The sequence below is a fragment of the Macaca nemestrina genome, chromosome 12 (genome assembly GCF_043159975.1).
Source record: "Macaca nemestrina isolate mMacNem1 chromosome 12, mMacNem.hap1, whole genome shotgun sequence".
Lineage (NCBI taxonomy): Eukaryota > Metazoa > Chordata > Mammalia > Primates > Cercopithecidae > Macaca > Macaca nemestrina.
In genome coordinates this window covers 10,880,239-10,901,489 of record NC_092136.1, presented here as the reverse complement: position 1 = coordinate 10,901,489, position 21,251 = coordinate 10,880,239, and the positions used below count along the sequence as shown (strand labels likewise).

At 46.7% G+C, this 21,251-nt stretch overlaps 1 protein-coding gene and 1 pseudogene across 2 annotated transcripts; both read left to right on the top strand.

The window, feature by feature from the left end:
* Window positions 1-299: 299 nt before the first annotated feature.
* On the top strand, window positions 300-631 carry LOC105469480 (HIG1 domain family member 1A, mitochondrial pseudogene; annotated as a pseudogene).
* A 9,499-nt stretch (window positions 632-10,130) lies between these two features.
* Window positions 10,131-20,724, top strand: PLAAT4 (phospholipase A and acyltransferase 4). Of its 2 annotated transcripts, XM_011720524.3 has the most exons (5): window positions 10,131-10,155; window positions 10,291-10,352; window positions 12,974-13,082; window positions 16,623-16,912; window positions 18,190-20,724. In XM_011720524.3, exons 2-5 carry the CDS (start codon window positions 10,344-10,346, stop codon window positions 18,280-18,282), a joined length of 501 nt encoding a protein of 166 aa, XP_011718826.1. In that variant the 5' UTR covers window positions 10,131-10,155; window positions 10,291-10,343; the 3' UTR covers window positions 18,283-20,724. The 2 variants fall into 2 exon arrangements, with proteins under 2 accessions (XP_011718826.1, XP_011718827.1); XM_011720525.3 differs by lacking the exon at window positions 10,131-10,155 and having other exon boundaries at window positions 10,252-10,352; window positions 16,644-16,912; window positions 18,190-20,659.
* Window positions 20,725-21,251: the final 527 nt, after the last annotated feature.

Genomic DNA, 21,251 nt, shown 5'->3' with positions numbered 1-21,251 from the left:
TGTACAAATTGACAGTGGGGACTGTGGCAGGCCGGGTCTCCATTAGCAACCAGCACACTCAGCCTTCACCAACACCTTGCTATAACTCTGATGAGTGTATAAGTTAAATATTAAGGAACCAGAGAAGCTAGTGCCTTAGTACAAAAGCTAGAAAGCAAAACAAGTTTATCAAGATCCCGCCTGGGCTTTCTCAGATCTTAGAGTTTAATTAAAATAATGAAAGTCCTCAGGCGGGGATCAGAAGCTGGTTGACACGTGAGAGGTTTTCTCGCCCTAGGGAGATTCCTCAAGCGGTCGCTATGTCAACAGACACAGATGTTTCTCTTTCTTCAAATGATGAAGATCAGGGATCCAAACTTATTCGAAAAGCTAAAGAGGCACTATTCGTACCCATTGGAATAGCAGGTTTTGCAGCACTTGTTACATATGGATTATACACATTGAAGAGCAGGGGAAATACTCAAATGTCCCTTCAACTGATCCACATGTGTGTGGCCGCCCAACGCTTTGTTGTAGGAGCAATGACCGTTGGTAAGGGCTGTTCCGTGTATTGGGAATTCTGGGCAAAACCTAAGTCTTAGAAGAAGAGATGCTGTCTCCATCTTGTTGGACGAGCTTGCTTTAGTTAGGCGTCTCATTATTGAAGTTATGTGTTATTGTGGAAAATAAACTATTTGAGTGGGTTTAGAAGGTAACACAGCATTTTGAATATTGGCTTCCTTTCTTGCAGGCTTGATTTGCCTGGTGACCAAATTACTAGTGACTAGTTTACTAACTAGGTCATTCAAGGAAATCAAGTTAGCATAAAAGAAACACGTCACCTAAATGCACTAGATTGTGTTGAAATGTCCACCTTCTTAAACTGTGAAGATGAACTTAGTTCTAAAGAAGATAATGGGCCAACCCTGAAGTACTCCCAGTTTGCTGCAGGATCTCACAGGTTTTGGATGTTATATAACAGTTCTATTTGCCCCAGTTAATTTAACTTTTTTCCTGCCTGTCTGGTGGACTGGCTGGCTCTTTTAGAACTCTGTCCAAAAAGTACATGACATATAAATTCTAAAGCTTTCCACAACTGATGTATCTATGTGTGTGTGTTTAAACCAAATCTAGAAAGCTTACAATAGAGCTGTATAGTACTGGTATTTATTAAAGAATCACAATTGTAAACATGAGAATAACTTGTGGATTCTAATTCTTTTGTAATTGTGAATTATATTTTTGCTGCTGTTATATTAGAATAAATTTTAAATGTCATCTTGAAATAGAAATATGTATTTTAAGCACTCATGCAAAGGTAAATGAACACTTTTTTTTTTTTTAGACAGAGTTTCGCTCTGTCACCAGGCTGGAGTGCAGTGGCGCAATCTCAGCTCACTGCAACCTCCGCCTCCTGGGTTCAAGCGATTCTCCTGCCTCCGCCTCCCGAGTAGCTGGGACTACAGATGTGTGCCACTACACCTGGCTAATTTTTTTTTTTTTTTGTATTTTCAGTAGAGATGGGGTTTTACCATGTTAACCAGGATGGTCTCAATCTTCTGACCTCGTGATCTGCCCACCTCAGCCTCCCAAAGTTCTGGGATTACAGGCATGAGCCACCGTGCCTGGCCAATGAACACTTTTTAAATGTGTGCATTGCTTATTTTTTCCATAAGAATTGTAAACACTAAACTAAACAAATTACCTATAATGGAATCAATTAATAACTTATGAGCAAGCTGGTTTGGCCACACAGTATACCCAAACTTTTATATACTACCGAATGTTGTCACACTTGTGAAATTCTCTTGTCTAATCTGAACTTACATTCCATGGTGATACTATGGTATATATATATTGTTATTAAAGTAAGTGACCCATGTCAAAAAATAAAAGTAAAAAAAAAAAATGGAGACGTTCTTGCATACCTTGTACTAGGACCCATTTTAGATTAAGTAATTTTTCCAAGACTCTAAAGTAACTGTCTAGACCCCGGATTGTAGTTAAAGATGAGATAGAGTGAAACACTGGCTTTTGGCTCGTAGGTACACTGAATGTATATAAGCACTTGGAAAAAACTTGTAAGTTGGAGTTGGTCTGGTGAGTTACTCTGACCTTCTCCCTGTAACTGGTTGCAGAGATAAATTCCCTTCTTTCCCAGCCTGTTTGCATCTCATTACTGGACCACGAAAACAAACAGCCAGACCTCGTTCTGTTTGGGAGCAATCTTACATATGCTGATTGATGTCTCACGTCTCCCTAAAATGTATAAGAGCCAGCTGTGGGCACGTGTTGTCAGGACCTCCTGAGGCTGTGTCACCGGTGCATCCTTAACCTTGGCAAAATAAACTTTCTAAATTGACTGAGACCTATCTCAGGTATTTTGGGTTAACATTTCTAAAGACAAGCTCTGCAGCTGTGCACCCAAAGCCAGGAATCCAGGCTGAAGCCGTTACAGAGGGAGCTACCCGCCTGCTGTAGAGTCAGTAATGCAAAGTTCCGGGGGATTTACTGAAGCCATCTGGAAGCCAGGGCGGAGCCTGGTGGTCTGCTGCTTGTGGATCAGCTTTCCCACAGACGTGGATAATTTTACTTTCAAAAACAGAAGGAAATGCTGACACTGCTCAGAATGACCACTGTTCAAAAAAGGAAACATTTCTCTAAGCAGAAAGTGTAATGATTTCCTGTAAAAGGACAGAATAATAATTACTCTCCTCAATAGCTGGAATCATTAGCGCAGAAAGTCACTTTGGAAACACCCAGGGTAGGAAGGCAGCCCTGAATTTCTGTCCCTGCTTGAAAAGGCAAGGTCTCTCCCAGTGAGAATCCTGGGCAACTCTTTCTGTACCAAGAAGAAGCAGCATTAGAGGCAGGGAGGTGTCAACCTTCAATACGGCCCTATATTATCTGGGCCAGGCTCGGTGGCTCACTCCAGTAATCCCAACACTTTGGGAGGCCAAGGTGGGCAGATCACGAGGTCAAGAGATCAAGACCATCCTGGCTAACATGGTGAAACCCCGTCTCTACTAAACATACAAAAATTAGCTGAGCACGGTGGCGCACGCCTGTAGTCCCAGCTACTCGTGAGGCTGAGGCAGGAGAATAGCTTGAACCCAGGAGGCAGAGACTGCAGCGAGCCGAGATCACACTACTGTACTCCAGCCTGGCGACAGAGCAAGACACCATGTCAAAAAAAAAAAAAAAAAATCTAATAACAACTTCCAGAAAATACTGGGATTACAGGTGTAAGCACCATGCCAGCCTTACTACTTTTTTATGCTTTTTTTGTACCAGTTTCTTTCTCCTCTCCTTCTGGAGATCCAGTCACACATACATTGGACCACTTGACATTGTCTCACAAATCACTGAGACTGTTCTCTCCTTTTTCTTCATTTAATCTGTCTATGCTTCAGTTTTTAGATTTGTATTGTCTTCTCTTTAAGATCACTTAACTTTTCCTCTGGAGTGTTTAATCTACTTTTAATATTATCCAGTAAACTTTTCATTTAAGATTTGTATTTTTCAGTTTTAAATTTTCCACTTGCTTCTCTTTTTTGGTTTCTATTTTTCAAATGAAATACACTATTTGTTCCCTAATCATGGTCCCTAATCATAGTCAAGAAACTCAGAAGGTGGAAAAAGCATATGAAAACCAAAACAAGCAAAGAAAGAAAATGTAATAAAGATAAAAGAACTAATAAATAAAGTAGAAAAAGAAAAAATCAATCAATCTAAAGCTGATTCTTTGAGAAGATCAATAAAATTGATAAACCTGTAGCCCAGGGGGTCAGCAGAGACCCAAGTAATAAATATGTTAGGCCTCACCTGCCAGGAGACCACACAATCTGCCACTGTGGCACAAAAGCAGCCACAGACAATACAAAAATAAATGAGAATAGCTGTATTCATGGGTCTTGTAAGACAGGCAGTGGGCCAATTTGGACTGATTTGGATCCGTGTCCCACGCCAAATCTGTGTCCCATGTTTGGGTCCCAAATTGGGGCTTAGCCCACAAAAGAATTCAAGGGTGAGCCTGTGGTGAGAGAAGGCAACTTTTTTGAACCAGTACTGCTTCTTGTAGAGCAGGACTTACCTATAGGCAGTGGGCTGAGTTGGCAGCATATGGGCTGTTGGCAGCTGTATTTATACCCACTTTTAATTACATGCTAATTAAGAGACAGGTTATTCAGAACTTTGTGGAAAAGGGTGGAGAGTTTCCAGAACCATCTAAGGTAACTTCCAGGCCATTACCATGGCTTGTTGCAATGGCATTTGTAAACTGTCATGGCACTGGTGGGAGTGTCTTATGCTAATGAGCAGTGAGGGCAAATAGAGGTCACTTCTATCACCATCTGCTAGTTTTGGCTGGCTTCTTCACTGCCTACTGTTCTGACCACATCCTGCTCCTATCAACAGGATCAACAGGGCTGCAAACAGAAAGCAAGCCTTGCCAGCCTCCTACCTCACTACTATAGTAAGTTAGTGGAGGAGGAACGTTTTCTTGTCTCAAATTCCAGCCAGAGTCTTTCCCAACATCTAAATACTGAATGCTGCCATGGCTTCACATAAATTTGCAATGGAAAAAATATATTTCTTTTTTTTTTTTTTGAGACGGAGTCTCGCTCTGTGCCCCAAGCTGGAGTGCAGTGGCACAATTTCAGCTCACTGAAAGCTCCGCCTCCCAGGTTCACGCCATTCTCCTGCCTCAGCCTCCTGAGTAGCTGGGACTACAGGCGCCCGCCACCGCGCCTGGCTAATTTTTTGTATTTTTAGTAGAGACGGGGTTTCACCGTGTTAGCCAGGATGGTCTCGATCTCCTGACCTTGTGATCCGCCCGCCTCGGCCTCCCAAAGTGCTGGGATTACAGGCGTGAGCCACCGCGCCCAGCCAAAAAAATATATTTCTAAATGGCTTTGTATTTTGCTGCAGGGAAGGAAAACAAAATCTCGGAACCCAAACTCACTAAGCCAAAGGGAAAATTCAAGCTAGGAACTGGGTCACCCAAACCTACCTCCCATTTTGTTCCTAAATAGATCACTACAAATATTAAAAGCTATATAACTCCCTCACAATTTGCTCACAAGAGAATTCTTTGTGAGCCCCAAGATCTTTACCCTAAAACGGTTCTGCTGAATGACACTCCGATGATGTAAATTGACAGCTTGTCATCACAGGTATGGGACAAAGGACAGAACTATAAGTCATCACTCGTTCACCTGAGACAAAGGCATATTTGACTGCTTATATAAAAATGCAGATTCACTAAGCACGAAATGAATGCATAATTAACTATTCCTCTACCCCCTCCTTTCACATGTAAAATGCAGATTCAGTGAATGCTGATCAAAGACTCAAAGGAATGCAACCACTTGCCTCTTTTATCTACCCTCCCTTTTTCTCCCTTTTCTCTTTCCCCTAATGCCCACACTTTTCCCTTTAAATAATGATGTCCCCAGACGCACTTTGGAAAAAGCACGAACCACAGATGTTTCCTATGGTTTTCTGTTCCTTTTTTCCTGGATGTGTCCTTAACCTTAGCTAAATAAATCTCTAAATTTTTTATTGAGCGCTGTTTCAAATATTTTCTTGGTTACAGCAGCTATTGCATCTAGATATACAATATAAATTAATGTAAAATATCATATTCTTGTAATATCATAAATGCTAGAGGGATCATCCCAATCGGGGAAAGCTACAAGAAGACAGTGTTGATGGTGAGGCACAACTTCCTAGATTTTTGCTGTCAGTGGGCTGGTTGGAATTTAAATTCTTTGAGTATTAAAAACCAATCAGTCTTCATAACTGATTATTTCTGCTATTATTGTTACCTATTGGAGCCTCTAGGAAAAAAAGAGGCAATAGAGAAAGAGAGGCAGTCTCCAGATAGAGATATGCTTCTGGAATTTTTCAAAGAAGGTTTTAGGTGGCTAATGAGCTCTAGTGGGACCAGATGTCTGATCCTTAGGAGCAGATCATCCAACCTGATGTGGGTCAGTTTGGACTCCAAGTCTGACACAGCAGAACAGGCTTCAGAAAGCCTTGCTTGTCACTCGGAATACAGCCGTCACTCCTGCCGCATCTAAGCTTTGGTGCTGCTGAAGAAAGGCCACTGGCTGTTTTGGAATCCTGAATTCACAGACCCCAACTGCCTGGAACTGACTCTAAGCTAAAACCTGACACTATCTACCACAAGCTGTTTCAACCTCAGCACAAGCTGTGATGAACTGGAAGTGTAAGCAGACAGGAAGGGTTGCCAGGGATTATAGGAATGTAATCAACGGAGCAATCAGCCTTTTACAGCCTACCGTCCTGCAGCCTGTTTCTTCCTAAAACTTGCATGGAATGCAGTCATGTGGTTGGTTAAAACCAGCTCCTAAGGGATCCCAGCAACTTACAGATGAACCTGAGTGAACTTTCCTCATTACCATGCTAAAGTCTCCACCCCGAGGAGCTACAACTTCATTACCATAACATGCAACCTATGTGTTGGCATGATGACTCACTGCATCTATGCAATGCGACTCCCTCCTCTGTATGTGCTGATGAACCCTCTCCCCTCTCCATCACCCATAAAACCCTCTAAGGGAGGAGACCACCCCTCATATTGTCTTATGCCCAATTTCTGCCTCCAAAGAAAGAAGAAATAAAAACTAAAAGGCAGAAATGAAATCCACAGGCAGACGGCCCAGCACTGCACCCTGGGCCTGGTAGTTAAAGATCGACCCCTGATCTAATCGGTTCTGTTATCTATAGATTACAGACATTGTATAGAAATGCACTGTGAAAATCCCTATCTTGTTTTGTTCCGGTCTAATTATCGATGCGTGCAGCCCCCAGTCACATACCCCCTGCTTGCTCAATCAATCACGACCCTCTCACATGCACCCCCTTAGAGTTGTGAGCCCTTGAAAGGGACAGGAATTGCTCACTTGGGGAGCTCGGCTCTTGAGACAGAAGTCTTGCCGATGCTCCTGGCCGAATAAACCCCTTCCTTCTTTATTTTGGTGTCTGAGGAGTTTTGTCTGTGACTCGTCCTGCGACACCTCTTATCACTTTTCCTAGGGAAGAATGCTTTGGAGAATCCTCCCAGTGTCCTCCTTACTTGTGCCAAGTAATAAAACTCCTATTGATCAATACCTGTGTTCTCATGAAAAGTTGTTTGTTACCAGATGAATGATCCCCAGTTTTTTTCAAGTAACAGAAGCAGGCATGTATAGTTTCTTCTGATAGCAACCAAATACATGTCATTTGTCCACATCAATCAGTCCTGCAATTCTCCAACATTGACTGCGTGTTCAACAATCCAACTCAATTCCGATGCTAACTATCCAGAGTTAGGCTCAGCCTCCACAGGTACAGGCTCCAGGCTCAGCAACAAATGGAGTTCCTTGGCTACTCACATTTCTACGTGGCTGACTACAAATGGTGGAGACCCCCTGAAGCAACTTTAAATTTGATAATTCCCTAGAACAACTTCCAAAATTTAGAAAACTGCTTTACTTATGATTGTCAGTTTATTATAAAGGATACAACTCAGGAATGGCAACATGGAAGAAACTAATAAGAAACTAAAATGGGGGGCAATGATTGTGCAGGGCTTCCATTGTTAAAGAAAAAATTATCTAATGATACAATCTTGATACCCACTGCACTGGGATTTTGCAGCAGGAGAGAGATGAGGCTTAAACTTGAACACAGCATGGGCAAGTGGGAATTTATAGGCAAGGAGAAGCATACAGGTCAGTGGATGGAAAATTATGAAGAGGAAACCTCGGGGCCACGAGGGATTCTGGTTAAACCACACTAACGGGATTCTTGCTGAAGACAGGCTAGGGTGATCAGACATCACCTGGAGAATAGTGAGGATGACCCCGGTCAGATACCGAAGGTGGGAAGTTCCTGCTAAACTGACTTGACAGGGTCCTTTGCTAAAATTAGATTTTACAAGGAAGTACAGATGTGCCTAGGAAGAGGTTTGGGAACCTGACTAAAATGTGGTCATGCAGAGAATCTTTGCCCCCATGACCTCTCCAGCCAGGCCAGTCTCCCACCACATCTGTGTTCACCTGCCCCAAAGCTTTCCCAACCCCATCATGTAGGGGTTTCTAGGGAGAATTCATGATGTAGACATTATTGATTAAATAATGGTGATCAGTCCCCATCCTGAAGTTATCCAGCTCCCCCTCCTTAACAAAGAGCCCCCTCTTTAGCATAAACTCAGGTTTATTTGACAGAGACTCCTTTTGAATAACAAGACATCCTATCACTCCGGAAATTCCAAGGGTCTTAGGACCTCTGTGTCTGGAACTGGAGTCAAAGACCAAAAATATATATTTTTATTATGCCACATAAGTCATAAATAAACTTTTCTTATGCTACAAGGCATAAATTCATTTAAAAATAAAATTTTTTATTATGCCACAAGGCAAAAGCCTAGACTCTGGGATTGTTGAATCCAGACTCTTGTTGGGCGCCCCCCCCCACCTTAAAGAGTTTTGTGATCCTAAATATTTCAAAATGGAGTCACTTATGACAAGTGACTCAGCCTACAGTGAAACTGCTGAACCCTCAAAATGATAAACACAGGTATGATGGACTGAGGTAATAAGATAACATCTGTGTGGCCAGACACCCCCAAGACGTGACAAGAGACTGAAACCAAAAGGTGGCTGACAAATGACCATGGACACTCCTGCAGAGGGCCACAAAACAGCAAAGAAACTGACCATGGCAAGGCACCTGCAGAAGCTCTGCCCAAGAAAGCTCTGAGGCCTCCTCAGGATATCCACAGTGGTCCCTGGAGGCTCTGCTCAAGAACAGCAACTTCGCTCAGCAGTGTTTTGAGGGAAATCCAGAGGCGTGCTAACCTAAACAACAGAAATGGGGTTTTTCTGTTCTGTTTTGCTTTGAGACAGGGTCACACTCCAGTTGCCCAGGTTAGACTGCATTACAGCAATCTCAGCTCACTGCAGCCCTACTTCCCGGGCTCAGGCGATCCTCTCATCTCAGCCTCCCAAGTAGCTGAGAGTACAGGCACGTGCCACCATGCCCGACTGATTTTTTTTTTTCTATATTTTTAGTAGAGACAGGTCTTGCCATATTGGCCAGGCTGGTCTTGAACTCCCGGGCTCAAGTGATCCACCTATCTAGGCCTCTGGTTGGGTGTGAAAATATGGCCCAGTTCTGGCCAGTGGAGAAGGGAACGGGTCATCTGGGGGACTACTCCCTGAAAAAAAGACTAATGATGAGAATCACCTTTCCCTCCATCTTTTGGGCATAGCCAGGTGAAAATGGGTCACTCAAGGCTGCTACAGCCATGGGAGTCCCTGCAGGACAACAGTGCAGACCCAGGACCAGTGCAATGGAGACAGCCTGTGGAGTCCTTGGTGACCGTGGTGAGTCACTAGACCCAACCTGAGGCACCCTCTTCCTGCCTTTCTGTTACCGAGACAATGGGTGTCCAGGCTGTTGAAGCCCCTTTGAGTTTAGTTCTGCTTCTTGCACCCAAATGCATTTTAATGGGGCTATGAGCTCCTGGGCTCCACATGGTCTAAGGTAGCCCTCACCTCCAGGGCATCCCCATGGCATGAAGCACCCCCTCTGGCCTTTCCCCAAGACTTCTCCCAAGACTTCTGGTCCAATATTTTCTGGGTGTCATTACAAGACAACATCCTATAGGGTGCACTGGGGATTGACATCTCCCTGCCTCCAAATGCCTCCCCTTCCTGGAGTAGGAAGAGCTGCCCAGGATTCTTGTTAGAAGAGACCTTTATTTTGGCTCACACCTCTAATCTCAGCACTTTGGGAGACCGATGGGGGCCAGATCACAAGGTCAAGAGATTGAGACCATCCTGGCCAACATGGTGAAACCCCGTCCCTACTAAAAATGGAAAATTTAGCTGGGGATGGTGGCGGGTGCCTTTAATCCCAGCTACCCAGGAAGCTGAGGCAGGAGAATCACTTGAAACCAGGAGGCAGAGGTTGCAATGAGCCGAGATCGCACCATTGCACTCCAGCCTGGGCGACAAGAGCAAAACTCTGTCTCAGAAAAATAAAAAAATAAAAAAAACAAAGAAGAGACCTTTATTTCTCAAGGAGGGGCAGAAATTCAGGGCTCCCCTTCGACTCTGGCTGCTCCCAAGGTGGCTTTAAAGCACCAATGAGTCCGTGACTTGTGTAAGAAATGATTAGTCCTTTCATCTAGAGAAATAGCTCCCTTTTCAACAGTTGTCTCTCTTCAACAGTATTTAGTATTTGAGTGAGGTTGAAACAGTGTCAAAAGGAAAGTAAAAGTGAAATTCTGTCTTTCAGCATAAAAGCTGATCCACAAACAGCGGAGCACCAGACCTCACCTTGGCTTGGAGATGGCTTCGGTAAGTTTCTCGGGACTTTGCATTACTGACTCTATAGCAGTTGGGCAGCTCCGCCCAGGAAAGGCCCCAGTCCGGGCTCCTGGCCTTGGGCACACAGCTCCAGAGCTCGTCTTTAGAAGGCTGTCATGGAAAACTGTATTTGTCTTTTAAAAGTGCATCTGCCTGGCTGGACAGGGAGTCCTCTGGGCAGAATCCACCTCCTCTGTGTACCTGGCACAGTGCGGGGAGCCCAGGACTCACATGTATTAGAGGGTTGTGGGGTGCCGGATGTCAAGTCTACCTCAGCCCGAGGAGAAGCCAGAGTGTGGGCAGGTGGGGGACTCTGGGTTGTGGGAAGCAAACAAATCCCAACATCATCTGCTTCTGCCGCGACGGGGGCTTAGTCCCTTCTCAACCCCAAACAATGCTTTCTCTCTCCTCGTTCCTCTGTGGCATCATCTGGCCTTATAAGGTGCATTCTAATCTCAGCAGCGTTCTGAATACTGAAATTTCTCCTCCTATCAGCCCAGATGTACCGACTGGCAGAAGCTCTAGGGAGAGCAGGCTGAGCTCAGTGGTGTGCAACTGAAAAGGAACAGCAGGGCTCAGGCTATTACTAGAAACAAAACCATTCCAAGAAAGAGTCCTGCAAATTCTAGAAGGCAGCCCACCCACCAGCACCACGTGATTCTGGGGAAGGCCTTTATTGCGCCACAACACAAACCGGCTTTTCACAGGGAGCCCTTTCCTTATTTAGGCCAAAGCTCATGTTTCACGGCCACCAGCTGAGACTGTGGTTTTAGACATTCAGCAGTACCATTAAAAGCCCACATGGAGACCATCTCTGGGTCCTGCGGTGCCCTGAGGCACAGAGGAGGAACTGGGCAGGAGTCCTGGCCCTGCTCCTTTCCCCTCCCTCTTCCTTGTCTATTTCCTTTGTCCCATTCTATGCCAGGCCCTTCACTGGATCCTGGAGGTGCAAGGGAGGGAGGGAGGGAGAGAGGGAGGAGCACACAGGATCCTGCCTGCCTGGAGCTCACAGCCCAGAGGGGCACAGGCAGGCACAGGGAGTTGCAGCTCGACCTGACCACTGCAGGGAGCAGCAGAGGCCCCCAGGGACCCAGGGCCTGGGAGTGGGGTGGCGGGTCAGCTGAGCCAGGCTGGGACCATCAGGGCAGCCTCTCAGGTGAGGGAGGGGAAGAGGAAGAGTGGCTGCAGGGAAGTGACGGAGGCAGGGAGACCCAGATGTGCAGAGTAGCAGAGGCTAAAGCCAGGGCTGTAGTGAAGGGCTGGAATGTCACTCAGTGGGCCTACGGGTGCAGAGCCCAGGGAGGGAGAGGAGGGTGAGGAAGGGCCAGTCAGGAAGGGCCTGGGAGCTGCCCACAGGGTGTGTCCTGGGCCCTGAGGTCAGAGGAAGGTCATGGCCAGATGTGCCCTTGGGAAGGCCGCCATGGGTTCTGAGGGGTTGGATACGGAGTGGCAGGGACAGGTGGCGGGGGCTGGTCAGGGGGCTGTGGGGGTCACAGAGGCAGACATGGGGCTGTGGATGGGATATTGACAAGGACACCAACCAGGAGAAGCTTCTGGAGTCCACACTGATTGGTTTTAGTGACTGGATATTGGCGTGAGGAAGAGGGCAAAGGAGAGCAGACCCCAGGTCTAGGATGGGACATCCTGGGATGAGGGAGACGGAGGCTGTCACCCACTGAGGACAGGCATAGAGAGGGCAAAAATGGAAAAATCCTTCAATGATGAGGCTGCTATGCCCTGGGGCAGGACATGGAGAAGTGGGAAAGAGGTGAGGAAGGGGAAGAAGGTGGGCGAGACAGGAACCAGCATGAGGGGTGTGCAGGGAAGACCCAGCTTGGCCTCCTTCCAGCTGAGTGTTCTCAGGCAAGCCTCTCCACCTCTCTGATCCTCAGTTTCCCCACCTGTGTCATGGGATGATCATGCCTTCCCCTGGGGCTGTGGAGAGGGTGCAGTTATTGTAGGACAAGTTCCCACAGAGGCCTGTTCTGTGAGTGCAGAGCCCCCTCGCTGCTGGGAGCTGGGGGGCCCATAAGACCCCACTCAGGCCCCAGCAGGATGCTGTGAGCTCCTGTCTCCCAGAACATCATCTCCAAGAGACAGGTGTGCTAAGGCTGGATGGGGTAAGGTCTGAGGAGGAGGTGGCTCTTGGGGCCATGGAGAGGCACAGGGAAGGAGGAGTGATGAGGAACTGAGGGTCAGTCTGCAGAGGGTGGAGAGCTCAAGACTCACCTTCCCAGCCTTGCTCCTGGCCTCAGTGAAGGTGCTGGTCCATGCAGGCTCTTGGGTCAGGCTGCTGAGGGGCGCATGTACAATGCACCTATGCACATACATCTGCATCCTCAGCATGCACACACACAGCACACACGCGCCACACACACGCCCAGACGGTCCTTCTCTCTCCCATCCCACAAGATAATTCTCCAGACTTCCAGCCCCCGGTGCCCCCACTGAGGAGAGCCTCTAAAAGTGACAGCAGGGCTGGGGATCTCATGGGGGCTAGAAGCTGATGAACATCAGCAAGGCGTCTCCAGGATGAGCTGCAGCTCCCCAAGCCAGGGTCTCTGTTCTTGCCTAGAAGGCCGTATACTCCATCTCTGGCTTTTCTGTTGCAGCCACAGCAGGAGCCCAAACCGGGAGACCTGATTGAGATTTTCCGCCTTGGCTATGAGCACTGGGCCCTGTATATAGGAGATGGCTACGTGATCCATCTGGCTCCTCCAGGTAAGGACTGATGAATATATAATTTTCAAACTATTTGTTAAAAGGATGACGAGAGGGCCGGGTGCGGTGGCTCATGCCTGTAATCCCAGCACTTTGGGAGGTTGAAGCGGGTTGATCGCCTGAGGTCAGGAGTTCGAGACCAGCCTGACCAACATGAAGAAACCCCATCTCTACTAAAAATACAAAATTAGCCAGGTGTGGTGGCACATGCCTCTAATCCCAGCTACTCAGAAGGCTGAGGCAGGAGAATCACTTGATCCTGGGAGGTGGAGGTTGCAGTGAGCTGAGATTGTGCCATTGCACTCTAGCCTGGGCAACAAGAGCAAAACTCCATCTCAAAAAATTAAAATAATAATAACAACAAGATAATGAGAGCCACTGAAAGACAGTTAAGAAAGGGAAACTTGCCAGGCACGGTGGCTCATGCCTGTAATCCCAGCACTTTGGGAGGCTGAGGCGGGTGGATCACAAGGTCAGGAGATCGAGACCATCCTGGCTAACACGGTGAAACCCTGTCTCTACTAAAAATACAAAAAATTAGCTGGGCGCGGAGGCAGGCGCCTGTGGTCCCAGCCACTCGGGAGGCTGAGGCAGAAGAATGGCGTCGGCCCGGGAGGTGGAGCTTGCAGTGAGCTGAGATTGCACCACTGCACTCCAGCCTGGGCGACAGAGCGAGACTCCATCTCAAAAAAAAAAAAAAAAAAAAAAAAAGGGAAACTGGGGTTAGGAGACACATTCTTCTTCAAGGATGCCTGATGAGATTGTACACACATATGTCCCAGGGAGTAGACACAGTGCATTCCATAGGTTCTGGCAGAATAGAAGAGACAATTGCCTCCCCCAGCAAAGCTGGGCTGCTTCAGCATTGGGATCTCTCTAGCTCAAAGTCAGTTAACTTAGCATGCAGAATCTCATACGACTTAAACCAGCCAGGTTTCTTAGGTCTTAAAGAAGAAAGTTTCTCAAAAGGAACAATGTTTCTCCGTGCTAGATCCTTTGCTTCATATGTTTTCACAGAACCAGGTGTCTTGATATTACGTACTTAATTGCTCCTTAATGGGCGCAATTCTCACAGGTTTATACATTTTTTTAAAATTCTCATACAAATGCACAGTAAGCAATACCAATGATTTATTTAACTCATTAATAACAGAAGCAGCAAGATGACATAGCCAGTTAAAAGCAGAATGAAGGAAACATATGTATGGATAGTCAATGAAAGGGGAAAAAATGAATGCAGAGGACAGGCACAGTGGCTCACTCCTATAATCCCAGCACTTTGGGAGGCCAAGGTGGGCGGATCACTTGAGGTCAGGAGTTCAAGACCAGCCTGGCCAACATGGTGAAATCCCATCTCTACTAAAAATACAAAAATTAGCTGGGGGTAGTGGCGGGCATCTGTAATCCCAGCTACTCAGGAGGCTGAGGCAGGAGAATTGCTTGAACCCAGGAGATGGAGGTTGCAGTGAGCCGAGATCCTGAAACGGTGCCACTGCACTCCAGCCTAGGTGACAGAGCAAGACATTGTCTCAAAAAACAATAACAAAAATGCAGAAATGAGACAATGAGACTGCCAAATTAGGTAGGTGCAGGTAAGTTCATATTCTCTAAGGCAATGCCACTACATAACTCTTGATGTTCTCTTTTCACTAAGCATTTACACTGTCACTGGACAAAAACCATTCCCATCACTATCAGAGCAAGACATTTGCATCTTATCAGTTTTCTCCAACCCATCATCTCCCAGGCAGGGTTGTAAAAATGTCTGAATTGAGGAAAATAGTAAATCAAGCCCACTTAATCCAGATGACCTTCAGGGACCTTGTAAGACAAAGCATGGCAATGAAGACACATGGTCCTTTTTGTGCCTAACCTGCAGGATGTAAAGAGGCTTTTTTTTTTTTTTTTTTTTTTGAGGCAGTCTTGCTCTGTCACCAGGATGGAGTGCAGTGGCACAATCTCAGCTCACTGCAACCTCCACCTCCCAGGTTCAAGTGATTCCCCTGCCTCAGCCTCCCGAATAGCTGGGACTACAGGCACACACCACCACACCCAGTTAATTTTTTGTATTTTAGTAGAGATGGGTTTCACCACGTTGGCCAGGATAGTCTCGATCTCCTGACCTCGTGATCCGCCTGCCTCGGCCTTCCACAGTGCTGGGATTACAAGCATGAGCTAACACACTCAGCCGTAAACAGGCTTTTTAAAGACAATTTTTCTTTCTTTCTTTCTTTTTTTTTTTTCCCTCTGAGACAGGGTCTTACTCTGTCTCCCAGGCTGGTGTGCAGTGATGTGATTATGGCTCACTGCAGCCTTGACCTCCCCGAGCTCAGGCCAGGTGATCCTCCCACATCAGCCTTCTGAATAGCTGAGACGACAGGCATGCGCCACCCTGCGCAGCTAATTTTTGTGTTTTTTGTAGGGAAAACACAACAGGTCTCACCATGTTGTCCAGGCTGGTCTCGAACTCCTGAGCTCAAGTGGTCCACCCGTGTAGGCCTCCCAAAGTGCTGGGATTACAGGCATGAACCACTGTGCCCAGCCAACAGGATTTTCTTATTTGGGTTCTAAGTGCAAACATCAGCCTTGAGATTAGAAACGGGGCAAGAGAGGTAACACACCTAATTATTGTGCGCATTAGGTACTATCCATTTTAATAAAAATAACACCTGGAGTCACTATATAATGCAATTGGGGTTCCATTGGTTGACAGCTCTTCTGTGTACCTCTCTATGTGCCTAGAACTGTGCCAGATTGTAGGACAGAAGACACTTTACAAAGGATTCCCTCAACATCAGCTCAGTGCGGTGGAAGGAACCTGCCCTTTGGGGCTTAAGAGAAGCAGTTTCACATCCTGATTCTAGGACTTCTCACAGCACGGAAAAGTCTCATGATATCTCTCTCAGCCCGATACTGGTTTTTAAATTGAGATGATAGTATTTTCCTTGAAAGTTAAAAAGGAAATTAAATTAGGAAGTATGTGTAACAGCACAGCATGGTAACTGAAACAGTGGGTACTAAACGAAGTGGATCTTTTTCCAAAACACGAGTGTACAAAGCTGAACAGGTAATAAATATGCTTTACCATCATTGCTTATAATGATGAAAATTTTTCCAATGCCTAAATGACTGATAACAGGGGATTGGCCACAGAAGTGATGCACATGCATAGCATGGAATATGGTAGCAGCCACTGGCAATCATGACATTCACTGACTTGAACAAACATTCACACCTTATTTGATTAAAAAAGAGAGAGCAAAATCTATTAGCTGGGCGTGGTGGCCGGCGCCTGTAGTCCCACTACTCGGGAGGCTGAGGCAGGAGAATGGCGTGAACCCGGGAGGCGGAGCTTGCAGTGAGCTGAGACTGCGCCACTGCACTCCAGCCTGGGCGACAGAGCGAGACTCCGTCCAAAAAAAAAAAAAAAAAAAGCCAAATCTGTGAACCCTCCAGTCACATTTGTGAAAGGATAAACAGCAGTAGTTCCCTAGTGGAGATTTCAAGCCCTTCTCTCCCTACTTCACCTTCCCCTGCCAGTGAGAATGCCTCTGATTGCAGATGGGTACCCTGCGGCTAGCTCCTCCAGTGCCTTCTCAGTCCCGGGCGGCATTGCAGTGGTGAAACAGGAGCTCCTGAAAGATGTGCTGGAAGGCTGTAACTATCGGGTCAACAACAGCTTGGACCGTAGGTTCAAACCACTGCCCGTGGGGGTGATCATCAGTTCTGCCAAGGAGTTGGTTGGTCAGAAGATGAAGTACAGTATTGTGAGCAGGAACTGTGAACACTTTGTCACCAAGCTGAGATATGGCAGGTCCCACTGTCAACAGGTAAGGATCTCTCTGGATAATCCATCTCCCCTGGGGAGGTCTGCTTGGGGCTGGACTCACTGGGCTATGCAACCAGGCGATCACCGTGAATGATGCAAACGCAGCCTCTTGGAGACCCACTGACTGAGAGTCAGGACCTCTGAGCTCCAATGCCAGATCTGCTTCTAATCCACAGAGGGTCTTTGGACAGGTCCCTTCCCCTCCAGGCCTCTCCATGTGCAGAGTGGGTGGATGGAGGACCTCTGAGGATCCTTCCCCTCTAAACCCTATCCTGAAAATGACTCCTGAAGTTCTAGGGGTCATCAGGAGAATCTGGGCCAACCCAGGACCGTGACAGGTCCCACAACCCCCCAAAGAGCACTTAGGCAAGGGACGCTCAGGGTCCATGGACCTGTGTAAGAGCTCAAGGACATTTGTGTGTAAGATCTGCAGCCTCCATCCCTTGCCTCTTCATAGTCTTTCACATTTGTTGCCCCAAAACACACAACTAATAAGTGGCAGAACCAGGATTGAAACCCCGGCTGTCCTTTCTAGAGTCTGTGCCTGTGATGCCTGCCGTGTAGCAGCTCAGGGCCCCTGGCCTGCGGGACTGAATGGATGCGCGTCCTTGATGAGATGGGGATGATGGCAGGAGGAGAGGCTTTGGGGAGGGAAATCGAGAGTTTGGCGTGGCATGTGATGTCTGAGGTGCCCATTAGAGGCCCAGGTGGAGATAAGGCATGGAGTTGGAGTTTAGGCTGAAGTAGAGCTGGAGATGGAAGTTTCCAGGCTGCAGTTGGGAATAGTACACAGTGACCCCAGGGCACGCATATGGCCATGGCCTCCCTAAGTCTCCCCTCAGCTTCTGCCACAGCCCTCCCTGTGCAACGGTGTAGCTCAAGGAGGACTCAGACTGCAAAACAGTCCCCAGTCTGGCCTCTGGAGTTCTGGCCCTAGGAAGTGAGGCACAAACCTTCTTCCTCGCCGCAAATCCGAACAAATGTCCTCACCTGGAAGCTCTCTCAAAAGGATCTCATGGGCACATTCTAAGGACAAGCCCAGATAAACCCAACACCAAGAAGTGGTCACAGCCCAGAAAATGGAGTCCCTGGGGATACAGCCAACGGCTTCTCTGGGAGAGGATTCTGAGCCAGTCAGCTGGGAGAGAAAAGAGGAGATGCCAGGCCGTAGGGGAGGCAGGAGAGAGGGGAGACGGGGAGGAGTTCCAGGCCCTTGGGAGGGAGAAAGTGCCAGCCTGGCTTGCTGCGAACGCTCAACAAAAGCTGCTTGCTTTGCAGGTGGAAAATGCCGCGGCTGAAGTCGGTGCGTTCGCGATGATTGGAGCGGCTGTTGCTGGATGCTCTTTTGCGATTATGAAATACCAAAAGTGACAGCCTGAAGCAGCCACAAAATCCTGTATTAGAAGCAGATGTGGGGGTCCCAGTGGAGATGTGGGGGTCCCAGGCCTCCCCCACACCTCCAGCAGCCTGACCCTCGTGCTCTGTCTCAGGCTCTCTCTAGATCCTTTCCTCTGTTTCCTTCTCTCGCTGGTGAAAGTATGATCTAATTGAAATAAGATTGAAGGATCAATAAACAGCCATCTGTCCCTTCAGAAAGGAATTCTACCATGTTTTTATAGACTTCTGAATCACAAAGGAGGAAAGCAACATTGAGTGAACACCCACTGGATAGTTCCAGCAATTTCCAGCTGGGTGACTTTGGAGAAGGCTGTTGATTCTCTGAAACTCATTTCTTCCATGTCAGGTGATGTCAGGAGGATCACCTAAGATAATGCATACACGGCACCCAGCCCCATGTCTGGTACGTAACAGATGTTCAGTGAATTATCTTTATCATTCTACACAGACATAACATTGATGTAATTGCATGTCATTAATTTTACTCTCAGGGAGGTAAAAAAAAAAACTTAATTACCTCCCGGTATAGTCTCATGTGGTGCTTAAATCCACTCACAACACCTACGCATCTACCAGCATCTTCCCCGTTCCCTTCCTCAACTGGCCCTCTTTTTAGAAAGTTTTTTGTTTTTTTTTTTTTTAGCTCAAAGGTCTGAGTTCTCACCCACCTGTGACTACTAGATGGAGTAATATTCTTTCCAAGCCCAAATTGCCATGGCTCAAGCTGGTCCTGTGTGGAATGCTGAGAATTAGCTACCTCTAAATCTCCCTCCACTACTTCCAGCATGCCCTGGGTGTGGCTCCGGAAGTGCCCAGCTCCCCATGTTTCTGTGCTTCCTCACTCCAGCCTCTACCACCAGTGACCCTACTCAGTGGCCGCTTCCATGGTGGTCACTGCAGCCACCACCACTCTGCCTTCAGGACTGAGGGCATCACCCTCCCCTGGGTTGTACTTTTTCATGCGTGAGCGAGCTGGTTGATCCCTTAATTCACCAACACAGTGGAGACCAGGCTATAATGATTAACGAGACTCCCCTGGAAGCTCAGGGCTATTGGAAGGTTGAAGAACAAAGAGAATAATTTATCATTGCTACAATTAGAGGGGGATCTGCTTAGATTCCTGGCTGAAATACCAGGCTCCATTTGGGGATTGCAGAAGCATCCATGCCTGCCTTGCTCCAGGGCTACCTCCACATCAGAGGGCCCAGCTGCTCTACCCAGAGTCCAGGTCTAAAAACCAGAAGGCACAGCAAGAGAAGAAGGCTTTCTCACTTCTTGTGATCTAAGGCTCACCTCCCCAGATTTCATTGCCTGTCCAGGATCAATTGTTCCAGTGTGCTGGACAATGGGAACATCCAGGCCCTTCCAAGGTGTGCTTGACCTCCATGACTAGGTCAGATCCCCGTTAGGAGTCTCAGATGTCCATGTGTCTGCACTTCATGTGATTCTCACAGTTGCAGTGAACACTGATCCATGTGGTTATTTTACGAATGTGCCTTTCCCTGCCAGTATTTTTGGAACAGTCCAAGTTTGGTACCACTGGGACCCCAGCATCAAGTACAATGCTTAACTTTCTATAACCACTTGATAGATGATGGATGACAAGCCAAGCACAGTAGCATGCACCTGTAATCCCAGCTACTTGGGAGGCTGTGGCAGGATTACTTGAGCCCAGGAGTTCGAGATCAGCTTGGGCAACATAGTGAAACTCCATCTCTCAAAAAGGAAAAAAAGATAGTGGTTTATTTAATTAACAAATTTATTAACTAATATGTAGGAAAACAGGGCCGGGCACAGGGGCACACACCTGTAATCCCAGTACTTTGGGAGACCAAAGGAGGATCTCTTGAGCCCAGGAGTTCAAGACCAGCCTAGGCAACATAGTAAGACCCTGTCTCTACAAAAAAATAAAAATTAAAAATAAAAAAAGATTAGCCAGGTGTGGTGGTGCATGACAGAGAAGGACCATCGCCATCTTGGACAAACATCAACATTCTATGTTCCCGTTAATTGAAAAACTGCCTAAATCCAGCCCCAGAACATCATCTCCAGGACATCAGGACATTTCCCTATGCTGGGAAACCAACTCCCAGGATAACCAGGAACATTCCAACCCTAAGATAAAACCCTTTCCAACCAGAAACATGCCAACCCCAAGATAGGCTCCCCTCTGACCAGAGACATTCTAACCCTACAGTAAACTTTCCCTCACATAGAAACATTCCAAACCTACAATGATCTTCCCACTTCCTAAACTCTTAAATATCCTTAGTCCGTTAGAACACTCATGACCAAAATCAACCAGAAGCTCCTCTCAGGTTTATTCTCTAAATAAACCTGTCTTTGACGGTTGAACCCCTTTTTGTGTTTCTTTCCTCTTTCTTTAACACTTATAGTGTGTGCCTATAGTCCCAGCTACTCAGGAGGCTGAGGCGGGAGGATCATTTGAGCCCAGGAGTTCAAGTCTGCAGTGAGCTATGATCAAAAAAAGTACAAGTAAAAAATAAAAATATAAAACATGACCACTCTTCTCAAAAAAATAAAAATAAAAAACATGACCACTCTTCTCAAAAAAATGTTGTGGCCACCAAAGGTTAATATACACCAGGATTCTGTTGCTGTGAAGTTGAGAAATACACTGAACCAGTTCCAGACCTCTCTGGACTGACTTCCATGAACTAGATTTCACTAAATGTGGAATATATATATATATATATATACACACACACACACACACTCATATATAATACATATTTTATATATATTATACATATATATGTAACAAAAGCATACTTCATTTTTTTCATAAGTTCATTAAATGGTTGTACCACCTCTGGACAGTCCTTGGTCTCAGCAAATCTTTTTGCTAAGATTAAAAGTAGCTGAAGGCCAGGTGCGGTGGCTCACACTTGTAATATCAGCACTTTGGGAGGCCAAGGCGG